Consider the following 25,235-nt stretch of genomic DNA (forward strand, 5'->3'; position numbering starts at 1 on the left):
GAGAAAAGGGGCCGGGAAGGGGGCAGCCCCGCTGCAAAAGGGGTCGCTTGTGGCTCCCCCAGCGCCTGTGGAGGGGCAGGAGCGGGGGCTGAACCTGCCGGCCGGCGGAGGTTTCGCTGGCTTCTTATCGCCCGGCAATCGGCGGCCACCTCCGCAAACCGCAGGGTAATCTCTTCGCCTGTTGGAGATGGTGTCATTCTCCTCAAATTGCACGTTTGGAACAACAAAGGCGGTGACTTCACAGCGAACCGCCGGGAGCTGCTCCTCCGTACCCCTCCCGCGTGGTGGGGAAACGCTTGGGAACCGGTTTGGTTCTGGAGGTGGGATGTGAAGTGAGTGTGGGACGGGGAAACTGTGAAGGAGGTTGTGGGAATCCGTGTCTGGGTGCCTCAGTGAGGCGCGGGATGAGGAGGAGGGAGGCTGGAAGCCCTGTGTGGAAGGAGCTAGCAGGGGCATGAACCCTCTTCAGAGGGAAAGGAGCACGTTTGGTGGACCTGGGTCCGAGCCCACAGCTTTCCTCGGGGTTTGATCATCAGGTGGGAAGGCCGGCACCGAATGTGTAAGTCCTTAACGTGTCTTGGTTTCCAGCTCGTTCCTTTGGGCGCAGGCTGGTGGAGTAAGGGTTGTGGAGAAAGCTTGCTGTCTGTGGTCAGCCTGAGCATCAGGCCTCTTCTGGCAACACCAGTCCATCTCTGGATGTCTTGAGACACGTTTTAAAGAGGTTTCGGCAAGAGTTGGGATCAGCCAGTACAGAGGCACAAGTAGGAAAACAACGTGAGCATTTGGGTTCTTGTGCAAGAAGTCCTGATGAGGAAAGAGTAAATCTGGTCTTAGAATCTTTTGTTTGGTAGCGCGGTTACAACAGATTTTGCTACCACTCCTAGTGCTATCAAACATGCCTATCTGTTCAGCTTTCACACTGGGCATTTGTATTGCAGCTGGAGTGCCTCTTTTCCTGCCAGCAAGCGTGCCTCTCCATAAACAGCCTTTATATGTAAGCATTATTTTAAAGGAAGCCTTATTTTAAAGGAAGAAAAGAACGACAACGAGAGAGAAATTATTCACTGAAGTTAGACTGTAGGGTTTCATTACTCATTATTTAACCCAGCAGTCTTCTCTGATGACTAGGAAAGTACATGAATTCCCCCTGTAATGAGATGTTTCTCTCACTGTTGCCTGATAAAAAACAAACCTTGTGTACGTAAGGGGTTTTGTACTGATACTTTTCTTTTTTTACTGTTGCTCTGAATACATAGGGTGCATTGTAAACTCCACGGGGAAAGTATTTGTACATTAATATCTTTATATTTCTTTAAATGTGCCTTTGCGTGGCCTAGTTGAGCCTGACGTGTGTAAGGCACCGAAGGGCCTGTGTTTATATTTCAGCCGCTTTAGGGTGATCTGTAGATTTTTTAGTGGAAGGTATGCTTTTGAATATACAAATCACGTTGGAGGATTGGGGTTAAAAAGTTACCAAATGGAAGTGGAGACAGGCTGTATCACAGAGTGCTGTTAGAACAGCTTAATTAAAAAAGTCTCATAGTGCTGACAAGGTTGTTGAGAAGAGCTGGAGGGTGCAAGCCATAAGCTCGAGGACACTCAAGTGGATGGAAGAGTGTGTGGCACTGGGAAGCATCCAGGGGACAAGAATGGGCTGTGTGAAAGGAGGATTCAGTGCACAGCATGTGTTTTCAGCAGGGAGGCAGGCTGTGTGGAGAATGTGGGATTTAGTAGATTGTTCACAGCTTCACAGACCCCTGGAAGTACAAACGTGCCATGATATGGATGAATTCTTAATAAACACTGCAACAGGACATCGACAGCCGTGATAACTTGTGCATAGCATTGCTATTTTGCATCCCCCCCATTGTGCAGAAGCCTGCCTAGGTGAGGGAGGAGATTCCTTCCCGGGGGGAGTTGTCAGGGCATGGGTATTGCATTTGCCCATTCAGTGGGAGGGAAGGTGGTGTGTTTGCCTGCCTTGTTTTGCTGTTTTTCCTTTAGAGGGGGATTTCTCAGCCATATGCTTCTTGGAAATACGGGTTAAGTATCGCACCAAAGGACTGCAAGTTGAAACACACAGCGTTTTATCAGTTGACTCACTTAAAAGCACAGCAAAGCAAGTATTTTAACTTGAACAAGTAGAACAGGAGACAGATCTGAAATACATTGGTACATAGCTGTTTTCCTTCCAACCCAGTGTGGGTCTGAGAAATAATAATTAGCAGTTGTGTAGCACAATAAATCTTCAAAGTGCCTTCAAATCTTAATCAGCAAACCCTAATAACATGCTGTTCCTGCAAGAAAGGTAAGTAATTAGGCAGATAGAATGGGACTGGGCAGATTCTTCAGCGGAATCTATTGTCGGAGCTCCAGTCGCTTGGACAAAGCTCTTCTTTATCACCCAAGCCTCTGAATACTGCTGTGCATTAAATGTTCTCAAACATTTGCACGTTGAAATAGCCAACTGCATGGCCTGGGGATCTGGTTGAGATAAGAGATAGTCACCCTCTTGCTTGAGCTCTCTGCAGTTGCGGAGACCTTGGTCTGAAGTCTCCCCAGTGCTTGTTCCAGAGCACCTGTCAAGATTTGGTCACTCGAACAAGAGTGGCATCAGAACTTTAAGGGAAATTGATTTTATTTTGAAGAGCTTTCCTGTTTACCCATGCACCAAGCCTAGGACTTTGTTGTGTTGATGATAGTGGTAAAATTGGAAGTGATTTCCCCAGCACTTTAAGTAAGTGAGCCTGTAAGCATTGGTCTGGCTGCCACATTTTAGAAGTGTGAAAGTGTTGGTTAGCTGCCCGGTGCTCTGTCAGTCACCTTTCCCTGCTTACACAAACACTGGCTGGAATTTCGCTGTTTTAAAATGAGCTGGTCAGTGAAACAAAGAGACTCAAGTCCTGCAGTTGTGTGTCATGGTTCAGGAAATATCTGTGAGTAGTCGCCCTAAGCTGTCACTTTCCGTGGGACAAGCTTGGATGGAAAGCAATGAATACCAGAGTAAGTTAATGTTGTATGTCGCCAGTTAAGTATTAATGAAATCTGTGCATCTGTAAAGAAGGGTGGAACTTCTGAAAGCAGTGTTTCCCAGCCCCACCTCCTCCTGAAGTGTAGAGGAGGAAGCTGGTGTTTACAGATGGGAAGGGCAGAAGACGACTCTTTGGTGCCGTTTTTATTTTGTCCAAGCTTCTCTTTTGTGCCACTTAAATACCTGGTGAGCGAGTAGGCATATTCTTTGTGCATCATTATCTATTAAAATGCCTTCATAAAAGGCAATTGAGTAGTCTGCCTTGGGACAATGATATGCTGGGTGAATTTGAAATCCAATTGTCAGGATAGAGATCTGCTCCACTTAGCTTATGAAACTCCTTAGGAAAAGAAACAGAGGTGAGAAGACTTTGTTCTTAGGGTTTCATTTGTTGTTCTTCATCTTTTATGTGTAAATTTATAATGTCACACCAGCAAGCCACAGAAATGTCTGCGAGAAGTATGTCAAGCACCACAGGAGATGTAATATCGAAACTGCTGATTTTTGGTTGCTGGTATTTGGAGGGATTACGAGAGCTTTTGCAGGACATTTAGTGTCATTAAGGATTCGTAGGTAATACTGTAATGGCAGATTTCAAATTAGGTGTCACGTCAGCTAATTGTACCTGTTTCAAACGGTTTATTGTCAGCGTAGATGAGATGGGGCCATTGGAAAAGAGAGGGAGGCTTTACCTTCCATTTCACAGGTGGAAGCAAAGCACAGAGAGAAAGGAACTGATGTAAAAATGACAGGGAAGTGCTGAAATTGTGATTTAATCACAAACTTCTTAGTGTCCTAGTCCAGTGCTTGGGCTAGCCTCTCAAAAAATACCTGTCACATTTTCTGTAGACTCTCAGGTAAAAAGACTTTAGGCTTGTGTGTGCTTCTGCTTTGTTCAGGGAAGGACGTGTTTGGGGTTGGGGAGTATTCTCTTAGCTCTGAATGAAGAATTGTTTTTTTTTCTTGCGAAATTGTCTTAGTCAAGAACATTAGTCTGTACCCATGGGAGAAATGTGGGAGTGAACTTCCTATAGAGCTTGCTGAAGTTCTTGAAAATGAATCTGAAAATGGTCTTCATGTCGTATCGACATCTGCCTGTGTGTGGTGCAGGTGCTTGGTTTCAGGCACACATATGAGGAAGTTTCTTAAAAGTGGCATCACTGAAGTCTGTTTCATTTAGGGAAAAAAAAAAGTATCTTGAGCTGAAATACTACCTGGGTGACTACTGTTTCTTGATGCTGCTGTTGCAGATGTGTACATGTGCTGTGATCTTGAAATTGATGCTTAGTTTAAGAGGGAAAATTCCAAACCTATTTAACTCTTTGCTCTTTCCCAAGTGAGAGGACTTAAATACAAGCTCTTTACTGCCTTTTCAGGAAATACAGTTTAGTTTTGTTGCTCTTGAACTTTTTTGGGGGGGAAAGTTGTTGGATCATGCAGTTTTTCTAAAGGTAGAATATTCTCTTCATTACAGTTGATGCTAAACACTGGATAACTCAGTGGAAACACCAAGTTCTCTCAAGTTTACTATCCTGTATCTCAAAAGCTGTGTGTGTGTGTACATATATGTAGTTGTAGGTAGGTACAGGTGATGTTCTGTCCAGGTCCAATGACAGCAGTCTTCCCAGCACATTCCAGGATATCCTTGTACGTCAGAATCTTAACACCACGACTGTTTGCTGTGCAAAACAAAAGGTACGAGTTCATTGTAATGCTGTAGTTAGGCCAGGGTACTGCAGAAACCGTTTGATATGCTGTTGACTTTGTTGCTATTTCAGAATCAGCACTAAAAGGCGTGAAAAGTTGATTATGTAAATAATATTTATAGCCAAGTGGCATGCTTCAAGATGTAAGCATCTGTGAGTTCATGCCCATTCTGTAGTCTTCCTTGATTCTTCTTTGTGTGATGTGCTCAGGTAGAGGGCAGGCCCTCAAAGCTTTTACAGGAGGAAAAAAAAGGAATGGAATATAAAGGCTTTCTAAGTTATTTCTAAGTACAGGCACAATGTGACTTATCTCATTATCACAAGGGTTATAGATGCTCTCGTTTTCAGCTCCTTGTTTGTGCAGGGGAATTGGTTCCTAGTGATTAATTTTATGTGCCAGATGATGTTTATTTCCCTCTTTATTATTAGCTTTTTCAGCATCTCAACGGTGTGCGTAGATTGCCTACTGGATCTTTAGTTTTTAATGTAAAGGGTAACCTGTGCCGCCGGCAGTCCCAGAGTTTTTGCGGGGTCACCAAGGAAAGGTAAAGGGACCGGACTCGTAAAGCCATGTCTGCTATCCCAAAAGCCTGTAGGATGTTGCTGTTGAAATGTTCGCTACAACATTTCTGACTTAGCAACTGCCTTTGGTGCAGCGTGTCAAAACCTTCTTGACGGGGCTTTTGAGTTTTTCTGCTTACCGCTTCTGTAGTTGAATTTTAAAACATTAAATGGATTAGAGGGGACTAAATTGAAGATTGAAGCTTACTGAAGCTGTTACAAATGTCTGTGTTCATGCTTCCCAACAAAGTCTCGCCTGGTTTAAATGATGAAAGATTTCAGCTTGCATGTTGCCTGAAGTTATGAAGGCATGAAAAAATGAAGTATTTAGATCTTTTTTTTTTTTCCATGTCATGTCTGGGTAGTTGAACACTGTAGCAATCTTATTCCTGGAGATTGCTCATCACGATAGCAGTGCAGTAAGGGATCTTTCTGTTTCTTGATCTCCTCTGTTGTTGCAGTTTATGGAGTGCAACAATTGATAATCACTGCCTACCCATTTACTGCAAAATTTAGTGTTTCAATCAAGAATTACAGAATGGAAAAGGAATGGATGTATCGCTTTTAGTGTCTTTCCCATATAACCAGTAAGTGGAAGATCCCATCCTAGTGCTTAGGATTACAGTCAGTGAAATAATAGCTCCCTTTTCACAGGTCTGAGCAAAGCTGTATTTGCCACCAGTGAGTTAACTGTGAGTCTGAGTGCCAGGCAAGCAAGCGTTTGATGCAGTGGTGCGAGCACTACTTCCATTCTTCATTTGGCATGTCAGTGAGTATCAGCACGCGTGTTCCTTGGAGTGAGTCTCTGCAGTACACACCACTGGCTGGACAACTGGCCGGTTTGGGTTATGTAGAGTTGTCCCTCCAGCAGCCTCATTGCACAGCATTTGTCACTTCCTTATCTGGTGTGTTTCACCAGGTAGTAAATGATGTTTTCTCCTGTGGGGGTCTCTTTATGGTAATTCTTTCAAACATCTTAGTATATTTCAAATATTGTTTTATGTTTGAGGTATATTTTCTTGCTTGTCATTCTGAAGCACGTGTTCTTTTGTTTTATGCAAGGCTCAAAAATGGATTTATTTTCATTAATTTGGCTTCAGAACAAGTCAGCATATTGATAAGCGTTAGAAATCTGTAGATGGAGTAGCAGCAAAAGATGATAACACATCTACCTAATTAGAGGATATCTCATGACCTAGAAGGCCTAGCATGTGAAAATAGCACTAGAAAAACAGTATTTTTGGGCAGTGCACACAGCCCAAAAAAAAAAAAAAAAAGAAATGCTTCTGTCCTTCTTCTTCTGGGATGCTGGGGCATCTTTATTTCTCTCTGGTCTAGGTTGTGCGCCTTACCAGAATGTCCCTGTCATCTCGTATAAGCGGTGGAGGCCTCTGCCAGCTGAGGTTTCTCCTTGATAAAGGTTGGGGTGAGGTTTCAACTTGCAAGTATTTGTGGGTCTGCCACTTGCTGAGAGCTGTTACACTTTATTCCTTTTCAGCCAGGAGGTTGCTCAAACTCCAAAACAGAGACATTTGCCTGGGAAGTCTGCTGTAGAGATACACTTACTAGGATCTGCAACTGTAACTGTTAGAGGAAACAGCAAAACCTTACAGTTCTGTTTCCTCAGTGAGGTTTCTTCTCTTTAGCTGGCAAATGCACGTGCTTAAGAATGAGAACCTTGAATTTCGAACCGTTCAACTTTTCAGCATGCCCTGTCATCGCAATCCCTTCAATGACCTTAAGAATGAATTTAAAGATTGTCTGATGACAAAGGTTGCTCGCTGGCAGTGATCAAAGTGTGTTTCATCAGCTGTAGAGCCTCATTTATTGAGTGGCTTTGCAGTGAGGCTATCACGTGTGGAGCAGCCAAATCAGCCTGAAGCTTAGAACTGAATTAGTGGCGTAGCTTTGTAAAGTTGTTCCACGTGTAGTTGAAACGTGTGTGCTGTTGGTGATTGTTGCAAGACGATCATCTTGTATGTAAAAGAAAAACGTAAGCCTGATTTTTTGGTTGTTCTGTCACAGAATGCTAAAGAAACCCCTCAAATGGTTTCCATTATCATTTTGTTATTTTACTTGCCTGTGTCCTCTTGAGCAGAATGGAAAATAATTTCTATGCTGGAGGATTGTTTGATTGGTCAGGTAGTGCACGCAGCCAGGAGAAAACATTTTCTCTTATTTTCAGTGGCTGCAGATGTTTGTGGCTGAGTGGCCACTAAAAGCCAGGTGACCACAGGGCATTCCAGGTACTTCAAAACCCTTGGCATGTTTTTCTCTAGTGAAATCTGATTTTCTCTAGTGGAATTTGAGAACGTGAGTTAGTGTCTTCACAGCAAACAAGAAAATGCTCTGTGCAGGACTGAATTAGAGCTGTATTACTGGACCAGAGTGCCCTGTGTCCTAATAGTGTAAATGTGTTCAGAAAGGGATTAGACAAATCGACAGGACATGGGACACAGAGCCATTAGTGGCTCTGTGACTTGGCTGTGCCACTCAAACCTCAATGCAGCCAAAAACTTCACTGGGAGCTGTCAAGCTGCAGGTAGTTCCTGCATGGTTGTTCATCCTTTTTGTCTGGGAATCCTTACGGACACCTGAAGGAGCAGTGAAATGACAGGTGGTTGAGTAACCAAGGGAGTTAGCTGTCACGCACACAGCTTTGTAGAGTGAAAACAATTGGTCAGGAAGAGAGGAGGAAAAAAAGACAGGAACACCCCGGTGCTATCACTGAGCATCTGTTGCATTATTAGGTGGTGTTAAAGAGGAAGGTGAAACTGGAAGCTCTCACTGCTTGACACAATAATGAAACAGTTTTGGCAAATCTATTCAAGTATGAATCGTTCAGTCACCGCAAAGTGTTAAGGAACATGGTACTGATGTGTGTGCTGGTGGATACACGCATGTATTGAAGTGTACCTATGGCTTTAAAGATGGCTTCCCTTACGTAATAAGTGTTAAAAGGTCATTTTTTATGGTCATTGAGTTCTAGGTAGATATGAGTTAGAAAATACTGGATGCTAAGGTGTTTTTTATTATTATTTTTTTTTAACCAACTTCAGATAAATTAACAATCACCATCTGAAGAAAGTAAACTTGCAGGCATGCTTTTAAATGTTGTATTCCTAATAGCAATAAATAAATAAATAAAAGAGCTACGAAATGTAGTGTAACAGAGTTGGGCCTTTTATACCTCATTAGATGTTTACGTTGAGGGAGAGGTATTAAACATTCACGTAAAAAGTAACTCTTGAAGAATAAAATGCAGTGGAATGTTAAAACAAGCACGATGTGCAGACAGGTGTCACTTTGCACAGTAGCAGTGCAAATCCTGAAGTTGTAAATCTCACCTGCACAGCTGGGCTTAGTTGGGTCAGGTACATGGGCATTTCTGCCCTACACAATTGTTCTGTGCAGACCTGAAAGCAGAAAAAGAGAAATTTGACCAGTAATTGGAAGAACAGGAGTAATTAAGCAAGCAAGCAAATAAAACAACCTGTGGGGTTGTAAATTGGTTGATTTCTTCTATGGATGAGAAACATGTTCATGAAGAACTGACGGGCAATCTGTAATGATAAAAGGCATTCTTTCTGTTCTTGCTTGCCTCAACATCAGATGTTCTTTTCTGTTGGCACTAGTACATGTGCAGTTTGCTGTGTGTGCTCTTTTGCCTTGCATGCTGAAATAAGCATATAACAGGCAAAAAGAGGATTTCTTAACTCAAACCTCCTAGTTATGTGATGCTGTCAGGCAGTGACAGGTTCTTTGTCTTTTAGCACTGAGTATTAAACAGCCAAATAGAACAAATTGAATTTAATTTGCTATGTGGAATTTTCCCTGGTGCTTGCATACTACGGAATATACTTTGCAGTATTACAGAAAATATTTTTTCTGCCTGACATTAACTCAATTCTTTGATATATGCGTTAATTCTCGCTGATTCTGTCCCACCCATTGCTTTTGCTTTGAGAATATTAAAGAATTGAAGATCACAGAATTTGACTTGTCACCGTAATGTGAACTGTAACTTGGGAAGTCTGCTGATAATGCAAAATGGGCTGTTTTTGCTTCCCTTTTCAGTGGTTTTGAAGAAGTGGAAGAGAAACCATTGCCTGTCTAGACTTCAATAATTTCTATATACATTTACTTCTTATGCAGACAGCATTCGTTTCGAGGCTTATGATGTTTTTTCAATGATACACTATGAAGACAGTTTATTTTAAAAACAAGGTGGGGGGAGAGGCTGTTGTGCCAACAAGTAAAATGCATTTAATAGGAGTGATTGCATTTAGTTTTGGAGCCACGGGATATATTTTCTATAAACTGTTCCCAGTGAATTTTTCTTCTGGTGCAGAAGTGAGATTTTCCTGTGTGACAAAAGCTGTAGTTAGTGAGCAGGAGCCTCTTTAAGGCAGAGCAGCTGTAAATCGCGTGTGAATTTCAGATGGGAAAAGTTTGGGTTTCCTTCTTCCTTTTTCTTGGCCCCAGCTGCCAGCTGGAGCTGCTGGGGTTTTCATTGCCTGTTTATATACACTGGGATGTAGCGCACAGAGTGAAGTCTTACAGCCAGTTTTACAGAAGTGTGATTACTGTGGAAGACCACTGAAAAATGGAAGGGGTTGCTGATCAGCATGATAAGAGGTGAAGTCAAAGTTAGTGCCAGCTATCTTCAGTTAACATTTCTGCCAAAACTCAAAATTTTCGTCTCTGCCTTCTAAAATGCAGCCTATGAATTGTTGCAAGCAATCATTTCACCCAGCAGGACTAGGGTAATATTCGGCTTCCAGGTAAGTGGATGAAAAATGGGCAGTAATGTAAACCAAATCATGAAAATGCTACCAAAGGACTTGAGGAAGAAATAATTTCTTATGTAATTGAGTAGTAATGATAGTAACGATCCACAGAGTATCTTAGGTTGGCTAGCAAGACCTGGCAACTCTAGCAATTCATTATTTTTTTTTTATGATTTCCAATACCCTTAACTGCTCCCTTGCCCCTAAGTTGGGTATCTCTTCCTCGGCTAAAACAGTTTGTGTATGCGCTCGTGCAAGCACGCTTTCTTGCTCTCTTGCTTCACTTCACCAGCTGATGACATCTTGACTGTGTCTTGTGTTCCTCTGCGCAGTGAGGAACCTACAGATTATTCCTCCTTATAGACTGAGAAAGTGTTAAACTCTTCAACTTTTGTAAGATTTCCCTTCTCAAAATCTGGCCTTTCCCTTCCTGTTGGCTTTGGTTTTCTCCGTGCCTCCTTTTGTTAGTATCAGTGTGGGTGGTTGTGTAAGTGGTGAACTTTTGATGCTTCTCACTGGTTATCTTGTTCTACTTTTTCTCAGTTCAGCATATGCAGTCTGAGGTTAACCTATACAAGTGGAGCAGTTTTTGTTTATTTGTTACAAAAATCTTGAGAGGGTGCAAAGAAGTGGCAATAGATTCTCATTCAAGTATCTGTGATTGCAGATAAGTGATGGATTCCCGTGTATAAAATGAGGCTATTGCTGTTTTTCATTAGTACGTTTAGTCTGATAATTAATTAAGAGTGGTAATGGGCATGGCACAGCAGAGATTCTGCCAACTCCTGTAATGTGCTCATCGACGGAGTGGTAAGTGGTGCTATTTATGGCTTGGGCTTCTCTTTGGTTTTTAGGTCTCTGGAGGGAACTTGCTGGATATTAGGAAAACTTAAACTGCATCTTTTGGCTAGGCATAAATTCCATAACGCTTTATGCTTGGAGCTAAATGGAAGACTTTGTAAGGCAGGCCTGACAGTATGGCATAAAAAGTAGGTGTTGGAGAAAAGGGGCTTGGAAGAAGAAGGCAGTGTAACTACTTTCTAGACCAAGAACTTGGTGCAGGTGATGGTTGCGTTTCTTCTCTGAAGTTTAAAAAGATGATCAAAAAATATCAATTAATTGCAGGAATGGATGCCTTCCAGTGTTATAACTTGCAAAAGACAGAAAATGAAGAAAGAAAACGAACCTAATTAATGAATTTAAGCACGCGCAACTGATGTGTTTAATGTGGAAAAAACACTATTTTTTCCATTCCATTTTTTTATTTCTCTTTTGTATCCATCGAACTCTGGACTTTTAGTGAGTATTACAATTCTGATAATGGTGGCTTTACAGTTTATTCCACTTCCCCTCCAGAGCTAATGACAGACTGCAGTATTTAGCTTGGATGTGTGAAGGAGCTAATTGGAGCTGAAGACATCGTTTATTTCCTTAGTGCATTTGAGTTTTATATGCTCTAATGAGGGGATTTTTCAGGCTTTTCTACTGCTGTGGACTGACTGTTCCTTCTGTTCATTTCTCAGGTGTAGCATGGTATTTGGGATGGCTGGAAGCTTAATATTGAACTCAGTGTTTACTGGGTGCCAGAAGGAGAGGGAGCTCCAGTTCAGGTGGCCTTGGGAGCACCCATTCCCACTTTGCCCATGTATATTGGAGTGGATTCTCCAGTCTGCACAGTTGTTCTTATCCGATACCACTATAGCCATCAGTTAACTAACTTTATTCTTATAATTCTTTTCACAACTTCAAAATATTCAAAACTTCTGGAAGTGTTTTTCCAGTTTGATAACTCATCATTAAAATTCAGTATTTTATGAACAAAGGTTGTAGGCATTGCAGGAAGGAAAAAATGGGATTGTTATGGAACTTGTATCCATTCATGGAAGTGATGAAAGCTGGGATGAAGTTTGTTGTATACAGGCCATTTTGTGTTAGATTTGAGCTCTCACATTTTGGAAGAATGATTTTATTTTATTGCCTCAATGTGGTGTTTTTGCTTATTTTAGTTCCTCTGGTTAGTGTTTTCTTGGCTCTCTGTGAGTGAAAGGGTTGGGCTTGCGCTGCTGAACATGGAATTACCACAAAGCTTTAGAAGACAGCAGAATTTGTTGCATTCTTTAGCTGGCCTAACTCTCTGTGGTCTAGCTGCATCAATAAGGAAATGCCAGTACTGTTATATTATCCTTCTCTTCTCATTTCAGTTCATCCCTCACAGGGCCGTGGGTTCAGAGGTTCCTACAGCCTCCTGCTCGCTTCCATTCCAGCACGGTGAGCGCACTTTGCACGTGGGCATTGTGCGCATAGATCCCCAGTCCGACTTGCTCTCTGCTGCTGCTCAGAGGAATATTGTTAAATGAGAAGGAAGATGATGCTGGCACTTGCATTCCTCTCACGGTTTGTAGGCCTGCAGAGGAAAAGTTTCTGCTAGCTTGTCCTTGTTATGCAGCCAAGGGTGTAATATGGCTCTTTGTCCTGTAACTCTCCGAATATGAATGAATTTATCATCCAGACAAAGCAGGACTTCCTGAACTCTGCTTTTTGGTGACAGAGGGCTTGGCGTTGTGTAATGGAAGGAGGTGCTGCTATCTTGTTTTTCCTGTTCCTTGGCAGTGCCACCTTCTGTGGCTTGTTCTGTCCTGTAATCTCACCAAGTACCAAAGCACCGAGGAGCGCAGCAGGTGGCTGGATGGGGCGCAGAACGAAATCAGATGTGTGGTGCTGTGGACTGGTGGTGGCTTTGGGCAGCCTGCCTTGTGTGGAAGATCTAGTGAAGACTCCTGTAAATCACCCCTGCAGCTATTTCACGTTCCATCAGCTGATACCGAAGCTCGTGTTCTTTGTGGCAAGCATCCCTTTTGTGCTCTGAAACCCACTGAATATTTTGGCGCTGTAACCATACCCTTGGTAAGGGTTTGAAGCCGGGCAGTGGTAACAGGTGGAGGAGTCTCTTATGAAAGAAGCAATGTCGTGTCCCATCTGAAAGAAAAGCACTAATAATCACATCACCGTTGAGGGCAGTTAAGACCTGAAGAATGTCATGGCTGTAGGACTAAATAAATTAAGCACAGCACTTTAATTTGAGATGAATCAGAAACTGGGCGTGTGTTGGAAATTTGTTCAAGGGGCAGTATAGTCAATTTAATAGCTGTTAAGTCGTGAACAGCATATTGAATCATATAATTGGATATTTTTCCGAAATGCAATAAGCAGAGTGACAGGCTGAGGGACTCTCGTTTCCTGATCATGTTCCTGTTAGCTTGTGTAATTCTGGTACAAAGCCCTACGTGGTGTGTCAACTCATGTTTTAGAGCAAGATCGTGATTTCCTAACCATAGGCGTTCCAAGTCTTCAAGTGGCTTTGTCTACTAATTAATCTGGAGCTAAAACCTCCTAATTGCAGGATTTAAACTAGACAGTATAAGCTGCTCGGGAAGCTTTTGGCTTCCATGGAGGTACCTTTAAAAAGCAGGCATCCGTGACCAAAAAACCAACCAGCACAAGCAGATGCTTCTGAGTTTTGGGAACTCCTGTAATGAAGTGGTAAAGAGTAATAGCCTTCCTATAAAGATCAGCTGCCTTATCTTGCCTAACGTCTCTGTTTGACAGCATGAAAGAACATGCTGCATGTGGACTGCCCTCTTCCAGATATTTTTGACACGCTGCACAATTTGTGCCCTGGATAGGGAGTAGGTGTGCAGAGCATATGTACCCCCATAGTCTTAACTTTTCTTGTGTGCATGGGAATGGAAGAAAATGCAGAAAGAAGGTATCTGCAGTCTACAAGAATAAGTGATAACCCTAGTTGTTGTGGTCTGTGTGCTTACACATGCAGCCGCGAGGCAGAAGAAGGAATCTCCACGTTTGTGCTGTATGCATCTGAATCAGAGCACGAGGATCTTCTGTATTATCCTGTCCTTTCCTCGTTGGTTTCACCAAATAATGTTTAAGATAGGTAATGTGCAGACCTCTTTGGCAGCTCACCCAAATTTTATATTACATTGGCAGACGGTCACTCAAGGGGTGGAAAAATGCGATGTAGCCCTGTACAAGGACAATGTCGATGAATTTCAGCAGACTGTTTCTCATCTTGGCTTCATTTCATGAAGGGAAAACATCTTTTACATCACGCTAACAGGTGCTAAGTGCTTTCAAGAAGTAGTAGTTATAGAACTTTATTTTATGGAAAAGCTGTCCACTGATGGAGAGCAGTTTTCTATACAGGACATGTCTAGAGAGAGCTGACAAACCCCATTGAAGTGAATCACAGAATCACAGAATTTCTAGGTTGGAAGAGACCTCAAGATCGAGTCCAACCTCTGACCTAACGCTAACAGTCCCCACTAAACCATATCCCTAAGCTCTACATCTAAACGTCTTTTAAAGACTTCCAGGGATGGTGACTCCACCACCTCCCTGGGCAGCCTGTTCCAATGTCTAACAACCTTTTCAGTAAAGAAGTTCTTCCTAACATCTAACCTAAAACATATATTACAGTGCTTTTGTAGGAATGTCCCTATCCTGTGAAACGTGTCAGTATTGTACCTGCAGTACCATGCATGTGGAACCAAGCTGGTTTCTGGGCAGATGGAAGTCTGTTCCTGCCGTTTTAGCCCATCTGCCGGTACCAAATCTGTTTGGACAAATGCTTACAGAAACTTTAAAGCTTCCTTGGCCAAAACCCTTAATAGGCTTTAGAGGCCCTCTCATTTGGCTTTCAGGTAGTCCATGTTTACTGCTAGAAATAAATGAGTGTTCCAGCTGCTCTGCAACTCCGTTTGTCCTTCAGGGCTTTTCTCCTCTCCTGGAAGCGAAACTTAACAATGGATTTTCTGGTGTATATGAAGAACGTATGTGTAGGCAAATGCACATATACAATTTGTATAGGTGTGTGGTAATGTAATGCACTCACATGCAGATGTGTATGTGCACATCCATGCTCTCTCATGGGTATGTGTCCTTAAAAACACACGCTTCCTGAAGGCTGATGTAAAGAAAGCCAGGTATGTAATCGCACTTCCCAGTGCTTCCTATTTCCTTAGAATCAGTCTGCCTTCATTTGAGGAAACTGTGATGAAGCAGCAGCTTATCAGCTGTCGTCCTTCTAATTGCTCTGCGTAGGACCATCACTCCACGGACCCATGAAACGCAGCCAGCGGCTTGTCTGCATCCCTGCTGGTCCTTGGAGCGCACACGTTTCTCGGTGAGGTCTCAGTAAGAGGATGGGCTATCATCAGATACATCTGCTTTGAAGAGGGAGTTTGCTTGAAGTTGCTTTTCACTTGGAAGTGGCTGAAATCATGTTAAACAGTCGGTGATTCTCCCTCTGCAGCCCTCTGCCACTTCAATTTCTTGAGCAGAAATCTTTGCACAGATTTTAATGTGCGTCGGGGGAGCATAGTTAATATCTCTTAAATTGTATTTTGGGCCTATCAAAAGCATATATCTGATGTCTTGTGATACCATATCTTCATTCTTACTCCTACCTAAGGATGCTGCATACCAAGTTAAGCTTTTCTGAGAGCAAAATGTCTCTTCCTGCTGTAGAAGAGCGAAGAAAATGCTGCGCTCTTTGAGGAAGACTTGATATTTGCTACTGATGTTGAATTGGTTCAATTTAAGTAGAAAAAGGACCTCCCAGCCTGTGCATTGGTCCTAAAAAATGCTGTTGTTCTTGTGTATACAGCTCTTGACAGCTGAAACGTAGGCTTCTGTTCTGTCTTGTCTGTTTTTCAGGGTAGAAATTGAGCCTTTCACAATGAGAATTAGTCATCTCTTGTGTGAGTAATAGCTTTATTCCCAGACAGGTGAGTTCACAGATAAGGTATCTGTGGTGTCATCTAGCTGCAGACCTCGTAATGCTCTGTTCCTTGTGCCGTGTGGCACTGCAGTTTCTTTTCCAGAAATGAAGCATGAAATTGTAACTGTCTGGAAAGGTAGCAGTGTTGGTTTTTTTTCCTGCTGCGAGTCCTGGGATTCTCTGGTGGTTGCCTGTGTCTGGGCAGTATAAGCAGTCACTTAGAGAAGCTGCCATTCCTGAGGAGTTGGGAGTGTTACTCCCTTGAGCATCAAAGATAGAAGAAAAGGTGCAAGGTAGGCCCTACAGATAGTTAGGACAGGTAATCCGCCAGATGCCAGAGATTTATCCTGGCTGAACACACAAGCTGTGTTCCCTGCTAGCAGATCACTAGTCGGAGTATGCAAGTGTGCTGACTGCAAACTAAAAACACAGCAGAGTTGTTCCTCAAATCAGCATATTTCTCACATGAGTACCATACCATAGGTTCTTCTTACTAGGGAGAAACTGACCGGTCACATGTATGACACTAACAGGGCTTTTTGCTCATATACCCCCCTTCCTCCATGGGGCTAAAAATATGAAAAACGGAGCGAACCCTGCAGCTCAACCATCATGACAGCAGCAAAGGAAAGCGATTTGTTGAAGGATTGGACTTGAATATATAGGATTCAAGTCTATTTTTGAAATAACATGTCTGGGGGGGGGGGGGGAGTCTTCATACTTGTTCAGATGATTTTAAATTTAACAGCAATTTCCAAATACTGCTACAATATTAATGATTGTCTTACTGAAGTTGGTGAGAATTATTTTTTTTCAATATTTTATCATCTCAGTTTCATGATATCCTTACACCTATTTGAAAGTCAGCCATTTTCTTCGTGGGGGGAAATGTAAATCTTCCTGAACTGAACTTTCTTTTTGTAATGCTGCATCCAAGAAATTTGAGGACTCCTACTCTTTTGGCAAGATCTGTGCCTAGGTTCCTGCTGATCCAGTCACGCTGCCTTCATTTACACTCATTATTGCCTTACTGCGAGGGATGTTGCGCTGAGAAGGGATAGTTATAAAGCAAGGTATCGCTCTCTGTTACTGAGAAGGGAAAGATTAATATCTAACAGAATCTGAACCCAGCGGTACTAGAGACTGTATCTAGTGTGTTGCAGTCCGTATCGCCTCATTATCACAGGAGAGAGCTTAGTTGTGAAACATTTCAGCGGTGTGTGTGCCACTGTTGCTGCTTCTTCAGCAAGAGCTCACGTTCCTGCTTTGCTTGCGGGAAGAGCTGCAAGTGCACAAGGACAGGCTTCAGTCATGACCTTTTTATAGCACGTGAGGAATGTGCAGCTCTTCGCACAGCGGCGGGGGAGCTGGAGGTGCCATTCGCAGGTGGTGTCAGCGTGGTCTGGCTTAGGTGCGGTGACAGCGCCTGTCACCAAGGCAGACCTGACCGCGGCAGTGTCATCCCTGAGGATACATCATCCGAAGAGCCTGACTGCCTCTATGCACCGGGAAGAGCAGCATGGAGGGAAGGCATGTTCACTGAGACTGCTGCACCTCCTGGAATTGGTTTGAGTGGAGGACTGTGGCAGCGCATCACTGCCTCAGGAAATTAGGCTTTCAAGAGCACGGCGTGTTTTGCTTGCAATTGTTTTGTGTCGGTGGAAGAGTTTTGTCTGTTGTGTGAACAGGGGTGCTAGGGGTTCATCTGTTACTTGAGAAGTGTTGATGTTACCCAGCTGTCTTTGCAGCCCTGAAATTTCTGCTTTTTCCCTATATAAAGTTTGTATTAGTCACAAGTACTCCGTCACTACTTAGCAATTAAAATGAAAGTTGTGAGCCGGAGCGACGCAGCAAGGAGACGTGCCTATCCGAGGTGGAGCTGATCAGCAGCAAAATAAGGGAGTTACCCAAGGATCTTACACTGACAATTAAACCAAGAGAGGGATACGAGAGTCATGCCCTGATTTATGTGGATTAGGCTTACTTTGTAGTGATAATTATACGCTATTCTGAATAGAATTTTAATATCAGATGTGAAGCATCAGCTACCCTGCTGTATAAGAGAACCTTTTGCAGTTGCCTAGAAAACATGACTTTCATGATGATTATTATATACGTTTTGGACTGGATTTACTAGTTTGCCTTACATGAGGCCTCAGATAAACAAGTTTATCTGGTTCTGGTGATAGAGAGACAGAAAAGCCAGGGAGGGAGCATATTGTCAGCAATAACCCTTGCTCGTCTTCCATTGCGAATTCGGTCTGGTGCCGAAAGCTGATTTCTTTCCACCTTCCAGGAAAAAAAGCAAACACTTCTCGACTAAAATAAGCTATGCTTGCCCTGGAGGTGCAAGCCAAGATGATAAATAAGTCACATTCCTTTGTCTTCCAGACACTGGAATATGAGACTGAGTTAGGTAAGGCTTCGCAAGGAAATGCTAACGTCTCAGCTGTTAGTGTGTGGGAGCAGCACAGTGTAGCTTGAACAGCAAGGCCAGCAGTGTCCCGGGCTTCAGGCAGTGCGCAGCTTCTGTCGTAGTCTTTGTTTTATCACAACTTTCAGTTAGTTTCTGCTCCTGTAATTCAGAGGTGTAAGCTCCAGGAGGAAGCAGTCAGTTCGAAGAGGAGTTGCAACTCTCAAGAAACTTTCTTGATAAAAACGTGAGGCCCAGGAGTACAGGAGTGTTTTGCTGGTATTTTGTCCTGTCTGCCTGCAGGAGAGAGAAAGAGAAGACAAAAGGAAAAACAGGAATGGAAGCAGCTGAGCTCTGCCAAAAGTGGAGCCGAGGAAAAAGGTTCAGAGGTAGTAATCCTGGTCTCTAGTGGCATCTCCAGAATCAAGAATGAGTGCTCAGATTATATTTTTATCAGGTAACTGATTGAATGAAAGGCATCAAGAAGCATATTTGGTCTCAAACTTTGATTCACATGATTTCCCGTACTTGTTTAGAGACCTAACAAAACTTTAAACAAAAAAAAAAGTGGGGGTTAAACGGGGAGGAGGAGGGATTTGCATCTTGCAGGGCTCTTCTCCATTTTTGTCCCCTCTTCATATCTGTAGGAGAAGTGAAAAAAGTGGATGTGGTACAGGGCTGGTTTCTTTATTCCTTAATAGATAAATAATACTAATTTGCAATAAGTATCATCAGTTCAGGATTCTAAAAAAATTATATATAAACGCAGCTGACTTGATTAGCTCATATATTTACCCTGACTGCATGCTTGACTTGAATATTTGCAAACGTTACTTTATTTTGTGGGCAGTCTATGCAAATTGGACCCACAGCTAAGGTTTCAAAGAGTATTGAAGCAAAAGCTTTCGAACTAGGCTCCAGGGTTCTGTACTTAAGTAGAGTTTCAGCAACAGTGTTATTGGGGATAAACTAATTGATAGATGCATTCCAGGTCTTCTTCGGGATGTAAGATGTGGGGCAATGCAAATAAATAGGATGGGTGCCAGCGTTCTGAAATTACAGGGCATGGTAATGACTCGAGGTGCTTAGGCTCTGTAATGGGAGAGGTCAGACTTTCCAAGCTGTCCTGGTACAGCTCCAGTGCAGTTTCACTGGGATTTGTGAACATGGAGTGCTTCTAGAAAGCACTTGACATGCAGCAAGTGCTCAATAAAGCAGCGGTTTATTTTTAGGCAGCTGACTGTGGTTTTAGAGAGTCTCATTTTAAGAGGTGGTTGTTGTTTTTTTTTTTTTTTTTTTTTGACAGAAGTACACAATATGGTCTCGTTAAGTCTGCTTCTGCTTTCAAACATTTGAATCGACAAAAGAGAAGTTGATAAAGGGCTCCGTGCTTATCTGTGAAGAGAAAAACGCCCCTCAGAAAGGGCTGTTTTGACCAAAATAACATGATTTTTTTATTTATTGTATTTTTACAGAGCCTTCTTCCGACCTCTTTGGTCTGTTTCAGATTTTGTCAGAGGAGTAAAACAAATAGCAGAGTACAATGGCTTTTAGTCTATTTTTTTTTTTTTTTTTCACTCTTTGTAGCACATCTTCCAAACTACAGTGAGCGTAAGCGGAGCAGCTGTTCCCTACGTTTCTTGGCAGGGTAGTCCGATGAGATACCAAACAGGAATGAGGTAGCTGCAGGCGTCTTGGGGAGCTGAGGCCGTGCGAGCGGAGGTTTTGACTTGGAGTTTGGGTTCTGAATTTGCAACATCGGGAAAAGCGCTGATGTGGAAGGCGAGGTCAAAAGCAAACAACGCGTGGTGTTAAAAACAAAACACGCAGGAGTTGAACAAAGGCTGAGTTGAAGCAGTTCAGCCCTTTAAGTTTAATGCTTGTGTAGGAGCTTTGACCAAAATACTGCTTCTCTAATCTTTATTAAACACAGTTATTGCGATAGCTTCTGAATACTTCAAGTGGCAAGAGCTCAGTAAAGGCAGGAAAGATTAGGCCATTCAGCTGTGCCTGATTCTCGGTTGCTGTTGGGGAGCTTCCATCCCAAATTTCAAATGAATTCCAGCTCCAATTTCAAAGGTGTGAGGAAAACCTCAGTGGTGGGGGAACGTGAGGATCTGGAGCACCTCCGCGGCATGCACAAATGATCAAAAAGCAAATTGTCTTAAATTTGAAAAGCAGCAGGATGACAACTCAGTGGATATGTAGCCGAGAGGAGGTTTGGCAGCCTGGCTTGGCGTGGGGGCTGCTCTCACTGCCCATCTCTACACAGGCGGTGGAGCGCAGGGGCGAGGAGGTTCCCTAGCTGACTTTACAGGGAAGAGACAGAGCTGCTCATCCCACTCATCAGGGAGTGGATAAGCCGTCTGCCTTGCAGGGCGGAGCTGGCAGCTGGCCCCGGTGAGGTAAACAGGCTTTTTAAAGGAAGTGTTTGAGATCTGGGAGAGGCCTTTGGCCCAAGCTGCATTCTTTCTTGGAACTGTGCTGCCTGCATGGCTTAGGGCAGAATGGCGTGGAGGGTGAGAAACTGCACTCAGGGCTTGTTGATACAAATGATTTACACCTGAATTTACTCTCTTGTCCTGAAGCAAAAAAAAAAAAAAGGTGGCCTCCGCATGGTGCAACTCCTTTCCTGTGGAAATTGCCCTCCTGTATGGTCAAGAAGTAAGTTCTGGAGCAAGCAACTTGGAAGTAACGTGTGTGCACACTTCTCCAGTGTCACCTCTTCTCGTGTGCCTGCCATCTCCCTGCGCTGTGTTGCACTTCCAGCAGTGTGCATGGACCTCGCATGGTTTTGGGGTGGGTGTAGGATCCACGCCTCCTTGGTTCATGCAGAGTTCATAGCACTGAGTCCTTTGACGTGCCTGGGGATCACAGCTGCGCCCCGATTTCTCACCTTGTGAAGAGAACTTTCCGGGTGCAGCTGGATGCTTTTTGCCAGTCCTCCTGATAGTCTGAAAAACACAATGACTGAAGGAGGTGAAGGCAGCAGTCTGAACAGTTTGATAGGGATTTTTCCAAAAGCTTTGTATGATTTGCCCCTGTATAAGTGACTCAATGGTGTCAGAGTGTTGCGGTGTATCAGAACTTAGAGGCATTGCCCTAAACGAAAAGGTTATGAGTGTATCGAGCACTCAGCACTCCAGCTTCCGTATTCACAACAGGCTGGACACTATTGCAGAGTCCTAGAATCTGAGGAGGCAGCAAATTCGGAAGAACTGTGCACTGTACAGCTTACAATTCCTACAAATTGCCTCTTTCTTCTCGTGTAAAATCCATAGAGAGTGCAGGATTACGGTGCACAGCACCTGCAGAGAATAGAAAATGCAGTTTCAGACAGTGTTTTCTTCTGGTCATTTCCAGGGTAACTAAAGACCATAAATAGGTCAGCACAATCTTGAAGGGAATGGCAGAAATCACAACATCATTTCCTTATTCTTTCTGAGGACTATTAGGGTCAAGTCACCACTATGATTTTTGCTTTCATTGCCTTGCAAGATGAGTGAACAGCTTTGGGAGTTTTCAGGCCCGCAGGAATAATGGCAGCTGGACCAAGTCCAGTGCGCCTGGGGCTCTGGAGGGGCAGGGGAAAATGAAAAACATGGGGAAAAAATGTCACAGGTCTTTCTAGAGGAAGAAAAGTTACAAAATTTCTTGTTTTTGTTGATCTTCTTGGGGAAGAAAAGTTAGAAAAATAGAGATCTCTCCTTAGAGTCCCACTCAAATCCCAACTCAGTGTTTTGCATGTGACCGTGTTGGTAATGACTGAAGTTTTGCTCTATTCCACCTGGGCTTTCAACATCATTTTGAATTTATTCACTTACTTTTTTCTTTCAGCCAAGCTACTGCTGGCTTTGTACGAGCAGATCTTCTGGCTTACCATGCTACAGCTGCGGCCTTTGTAGCTGGATGGATATTCATTGACTTGCTCTTGTGATCTAGAAACTGCTTCATGTACAATTCTTGTCCTGTTGATGTAATGGATTTGGGAGATGGAGCAGACATGCTTATGGGCTCAGTAGTGGTGTTAAATAGGCAAATGGTTTATATCGCCTGCAGAGCAGTCCCTGCTATTGTTTAATCACAGCTGAAAATAATCAGCATTTTGCAGGACTGGGAAGAGGGAGTGGTAGGAAAGTATTTCAGGGAGATTTTTGGTAGTGGTGTAGTGTCCAGCATATTTTATTTACAATATTTAGCACTTTCTATGCTAAAGAATATTTAGAATAGTTAGCACCTTTTGTGCAGACTCTGTGCCAGTTGTGTGTGAAGCAGTTGTGTGGTTTTCCTTCACTTTGTTACATGTACACAGAAGATGAACATAGGATACCTGTCAGACCCGCAGCTTGCTTGTATGTTTGCAGGCTGTGCTTCATACTGTTTGCTCATGAAATAATAGAAACAGCCCTCGGAAAATCTGTCACAAAAGCTTCCTTTTCTAACAGCAGCTGATTTTACTTAGGCCTTTCAGAATCATTTTCATAGGACTATTAATGCAAATCAGCTGTAGCTATTAATTGTTGTCATTTTTTTTAACAGAGCAAACTCTTGTTCATAATATAAGGACTAACAACAGTTTATTGAATGTATTGGTTTAGCAACCTATCATATGAATGTGGATCGTTGTTGTCTTAGCCTGTTTCTCATCTGCCTAAGAGCAGGTGGTCCTTACTGTGTATATCCGCTGAGTTCTGTTAATAGCAGAGACTTTTTGTGACTGAGTTGAAAACTGTTTATTACTACATGAGTGCTGCATACAAGGAGAAAATAGCTGTTAAGCACTCTTAAACGGGTTGTGTCTTATTTCCCAGGTAACATGCATGTGTCACTGGCTGAGGCACTGGAGGTTCGGGGCGGGCCACTGCAAGAAGAAGAAATATGGGCTATTTTGAATCAAAGTGCAGAGAGCCTTCAAGAGCTATTCAGAAAAGGTAAGCATTTGAAAGGAGGGATATATGGAATGGAAACGTCTTGGTTATGTTTACCTGTAACATACTCTCTTGTTCTTCATAGACTCTAAACCCGCATAATAAATTGCTCCTAGGTGCATCTCAACCCTGAGGCTGTTTTCAGCCATTCCTTCGTGTTCTGTCAGGACACACAACACGTGGTTTCATGTGGTGACAACTTCATTTTGGTAGGAAAGTACCGCATAGTCTCTGTATTGTTCTAGACACTTAGAAATGAGATAGAAACATATAAAAAAGATAAATACCTCTGAGGCCATCAGAGCAATCTGTTGTAGTGTACTCTACAGCATAGTATAGTGCTGTCATGACCAGTTTGCTTTGAAGTGATTTAGTCCTGAGTGAGGTGAAGGTGAGCCACTGAAAACTTGAGCAGATGGTCAGCAATCACTCCCCAGAGTGGGTTTAGCAATCCAGGTATAGTTACTGAGAGGAATGTGAGGGCATGTGTTGCTTTCCAGGAGTTAGAAATAAATCTCCCTTCTTCCTACCTCCCCCAAAGTAGTTGGTTTTAAGGTGAGCATCTGCAGTGTTGCTAATGATCGTCTGTTCTAGCATTTGATCTAAGTATGGTGCCCTTTTCTCCCTTAGGTTTTCCTTCCCTTTTTTATAATCTGCAAGTCCTTAAGCTCACCCACCGTTTTTTTTTCCTCCCCATTTTTATGAAGTTTTGGACTTAGGTAACCTGACCTCAGATAGAGCATGTGTTTCGATGATGCATCTAGCATTTGAGAAAACATGTGGGGCTGTCATCTCCTTCTATCTAGGCATCCGTCTGTATGAGTATTTAACTTGATTCAGGAAAAATCACAAGTTCTCACTTTAAGAATGGCTATTGTTTTGCCACATTGCTATGCAAGAGATATATCTTGATTACTGAGGGAAAATTCTGATGTATTTTTGCATATTCTGTTGTATTTTTGCAAGGATTAGCTTGAATGTATAATCTTGCTGAAACTAAGGTTTTTAAGATATGCTGTAGGAAATATCTAGTCAGACACTAGATCTGTCTCATACATGGATATATGTATCATCTCTGAATAGTTCACAGAACTCCAAAAGAAGGCACATACAGGCAGAAACTTTCATACAGCACTTGATATCTGAGCAAGATTTACTTAAGATCATAATCACGAAATTAAAGGGGAAGCTGGTGTCTTCTCTCCTCTCTTTTTCTCCATTGCATCTCTATAAAAACCATTTTTTTAAGACAGTGAGTTGGTGAGTCCACGGGAGACTTGAACTAAAGAGTATCTTGAAAGATTACAGGTTCATACCCGAGAATCAACACCATGAACTCCATCTTGAAGTCCACCTGAAAGAAGCCAGCACCCTAAATACATAGCAGAGAAACTACTTAAGAAGTGTAGACTTAATAGAAGTCTCCACTGAAAACTGAGTAGTAATAGCTTGAGTAGTGCAGAAGAGTTATAATTACTGTTAAGGCTTCAAGGAAGTGTTGAGAATGAGAACACAGGCAGCCCTCCTTTGGAGGGACAAGTACTGAAAGATGAGAGCACAAAATGGAAATCTGCCCCAGGACTTGTGGTGTGTGCTTTTAAGGTAGGGGAGTGTTTGCCAGTCAAGACTGGCTAAGATGGCAGAAGTTTCTGGTCTTGCTTCCTATCAGTGAATACCAAAACACAGCTTCAGATAAAATCAGTGCCAGAAGATTGTCTCTTTTGGGATATGAAGGTGTTTTACTGAGTTGTTCTGCTAGTTCAGCAAATTATTTTCAGTCGCATGCTATTAATTAACCTGGGGTATAGCCCTGTGGTAAAATGCTCTTTAAAAGACACCTAAATGAAAGAGCTTTACAATGTAACAATGGTTGACAAAAACAACTTAATTCCTCCCAGCAAGATTAAGATAACCAGTCTTTAATGAAGATTTGGCTTTGCTAAGGAAAAAAACTGTAGACATCTTGTTTGGTCATCTTGAATATCAGTTTCTGTGCTGGCTTGTAGAGA

The 25,235-nt window shown here is 42.8% G+C and overlaps 1 protein-coding gene and 1 long non-coding RNA gene across 7 annotated transcripts in view; one reads left to right on the plus strand and one right to left on the minus strand.

Annotated features, from left to right (window-relative positions):
• Positions 1-328, minus strand: part of LOC113841886 (uncharacterized) — a 35,281-nt gene extending 34,953 nt beyond the window's left edge. The window contains exon 1 of the long non-coding RNA XR_011809162.1: positions 95-328. This is a non-coding gene — a long non-coding RNA (uncharacterized lncRNA). The remainder of the gene's footprint in view (positions 1-94) is intronic.
• Positions 1-25,235, plus strand: part of PTPN13 (protein tyrosine phosphatase non-receptor type 13) — a 109,892-nt gene that overhangs the window by 253 nt on the left and 84,404 nt on the right. For 5 of the 6 annotated variants that reach the window (XM_027456958.3, XM_038178171.2, XM_038178172.2 and 2 more), the window contains one exon: positions 23,110-23,229. In XM_027456958.3, the coding sequence (XP_027312759.3) occupies positions 23,115-23,229 (115 nt within the window). In that variant the 5' untranslated portion in view covers positions 23,110-23,114. Of the gene's footprint in view, positions 1-459; positions 560-23,109; positions 23,230-25,235 lie in introns of those variants that run through there. The other variant, XM_072037532.1, reaches the window with a different exon arrangement.

Source organism: Anas platyrhynchos, chromosome 4 (assembly GCF_047663525.1).
Source record: "Anas platyrhynchos isolate ZD024472 breed Pekin duck chromosome 4, IASCAAS_PekinDuck_T2T, whole genome shotgun sequence".
Classification (NCBI taxonomy): domain Eukaryota; kingdom Metazoa; phylum Chordata; class Aves; order Anseriformes; family Anatidae; genus Anas; species Anas platyrhynchos.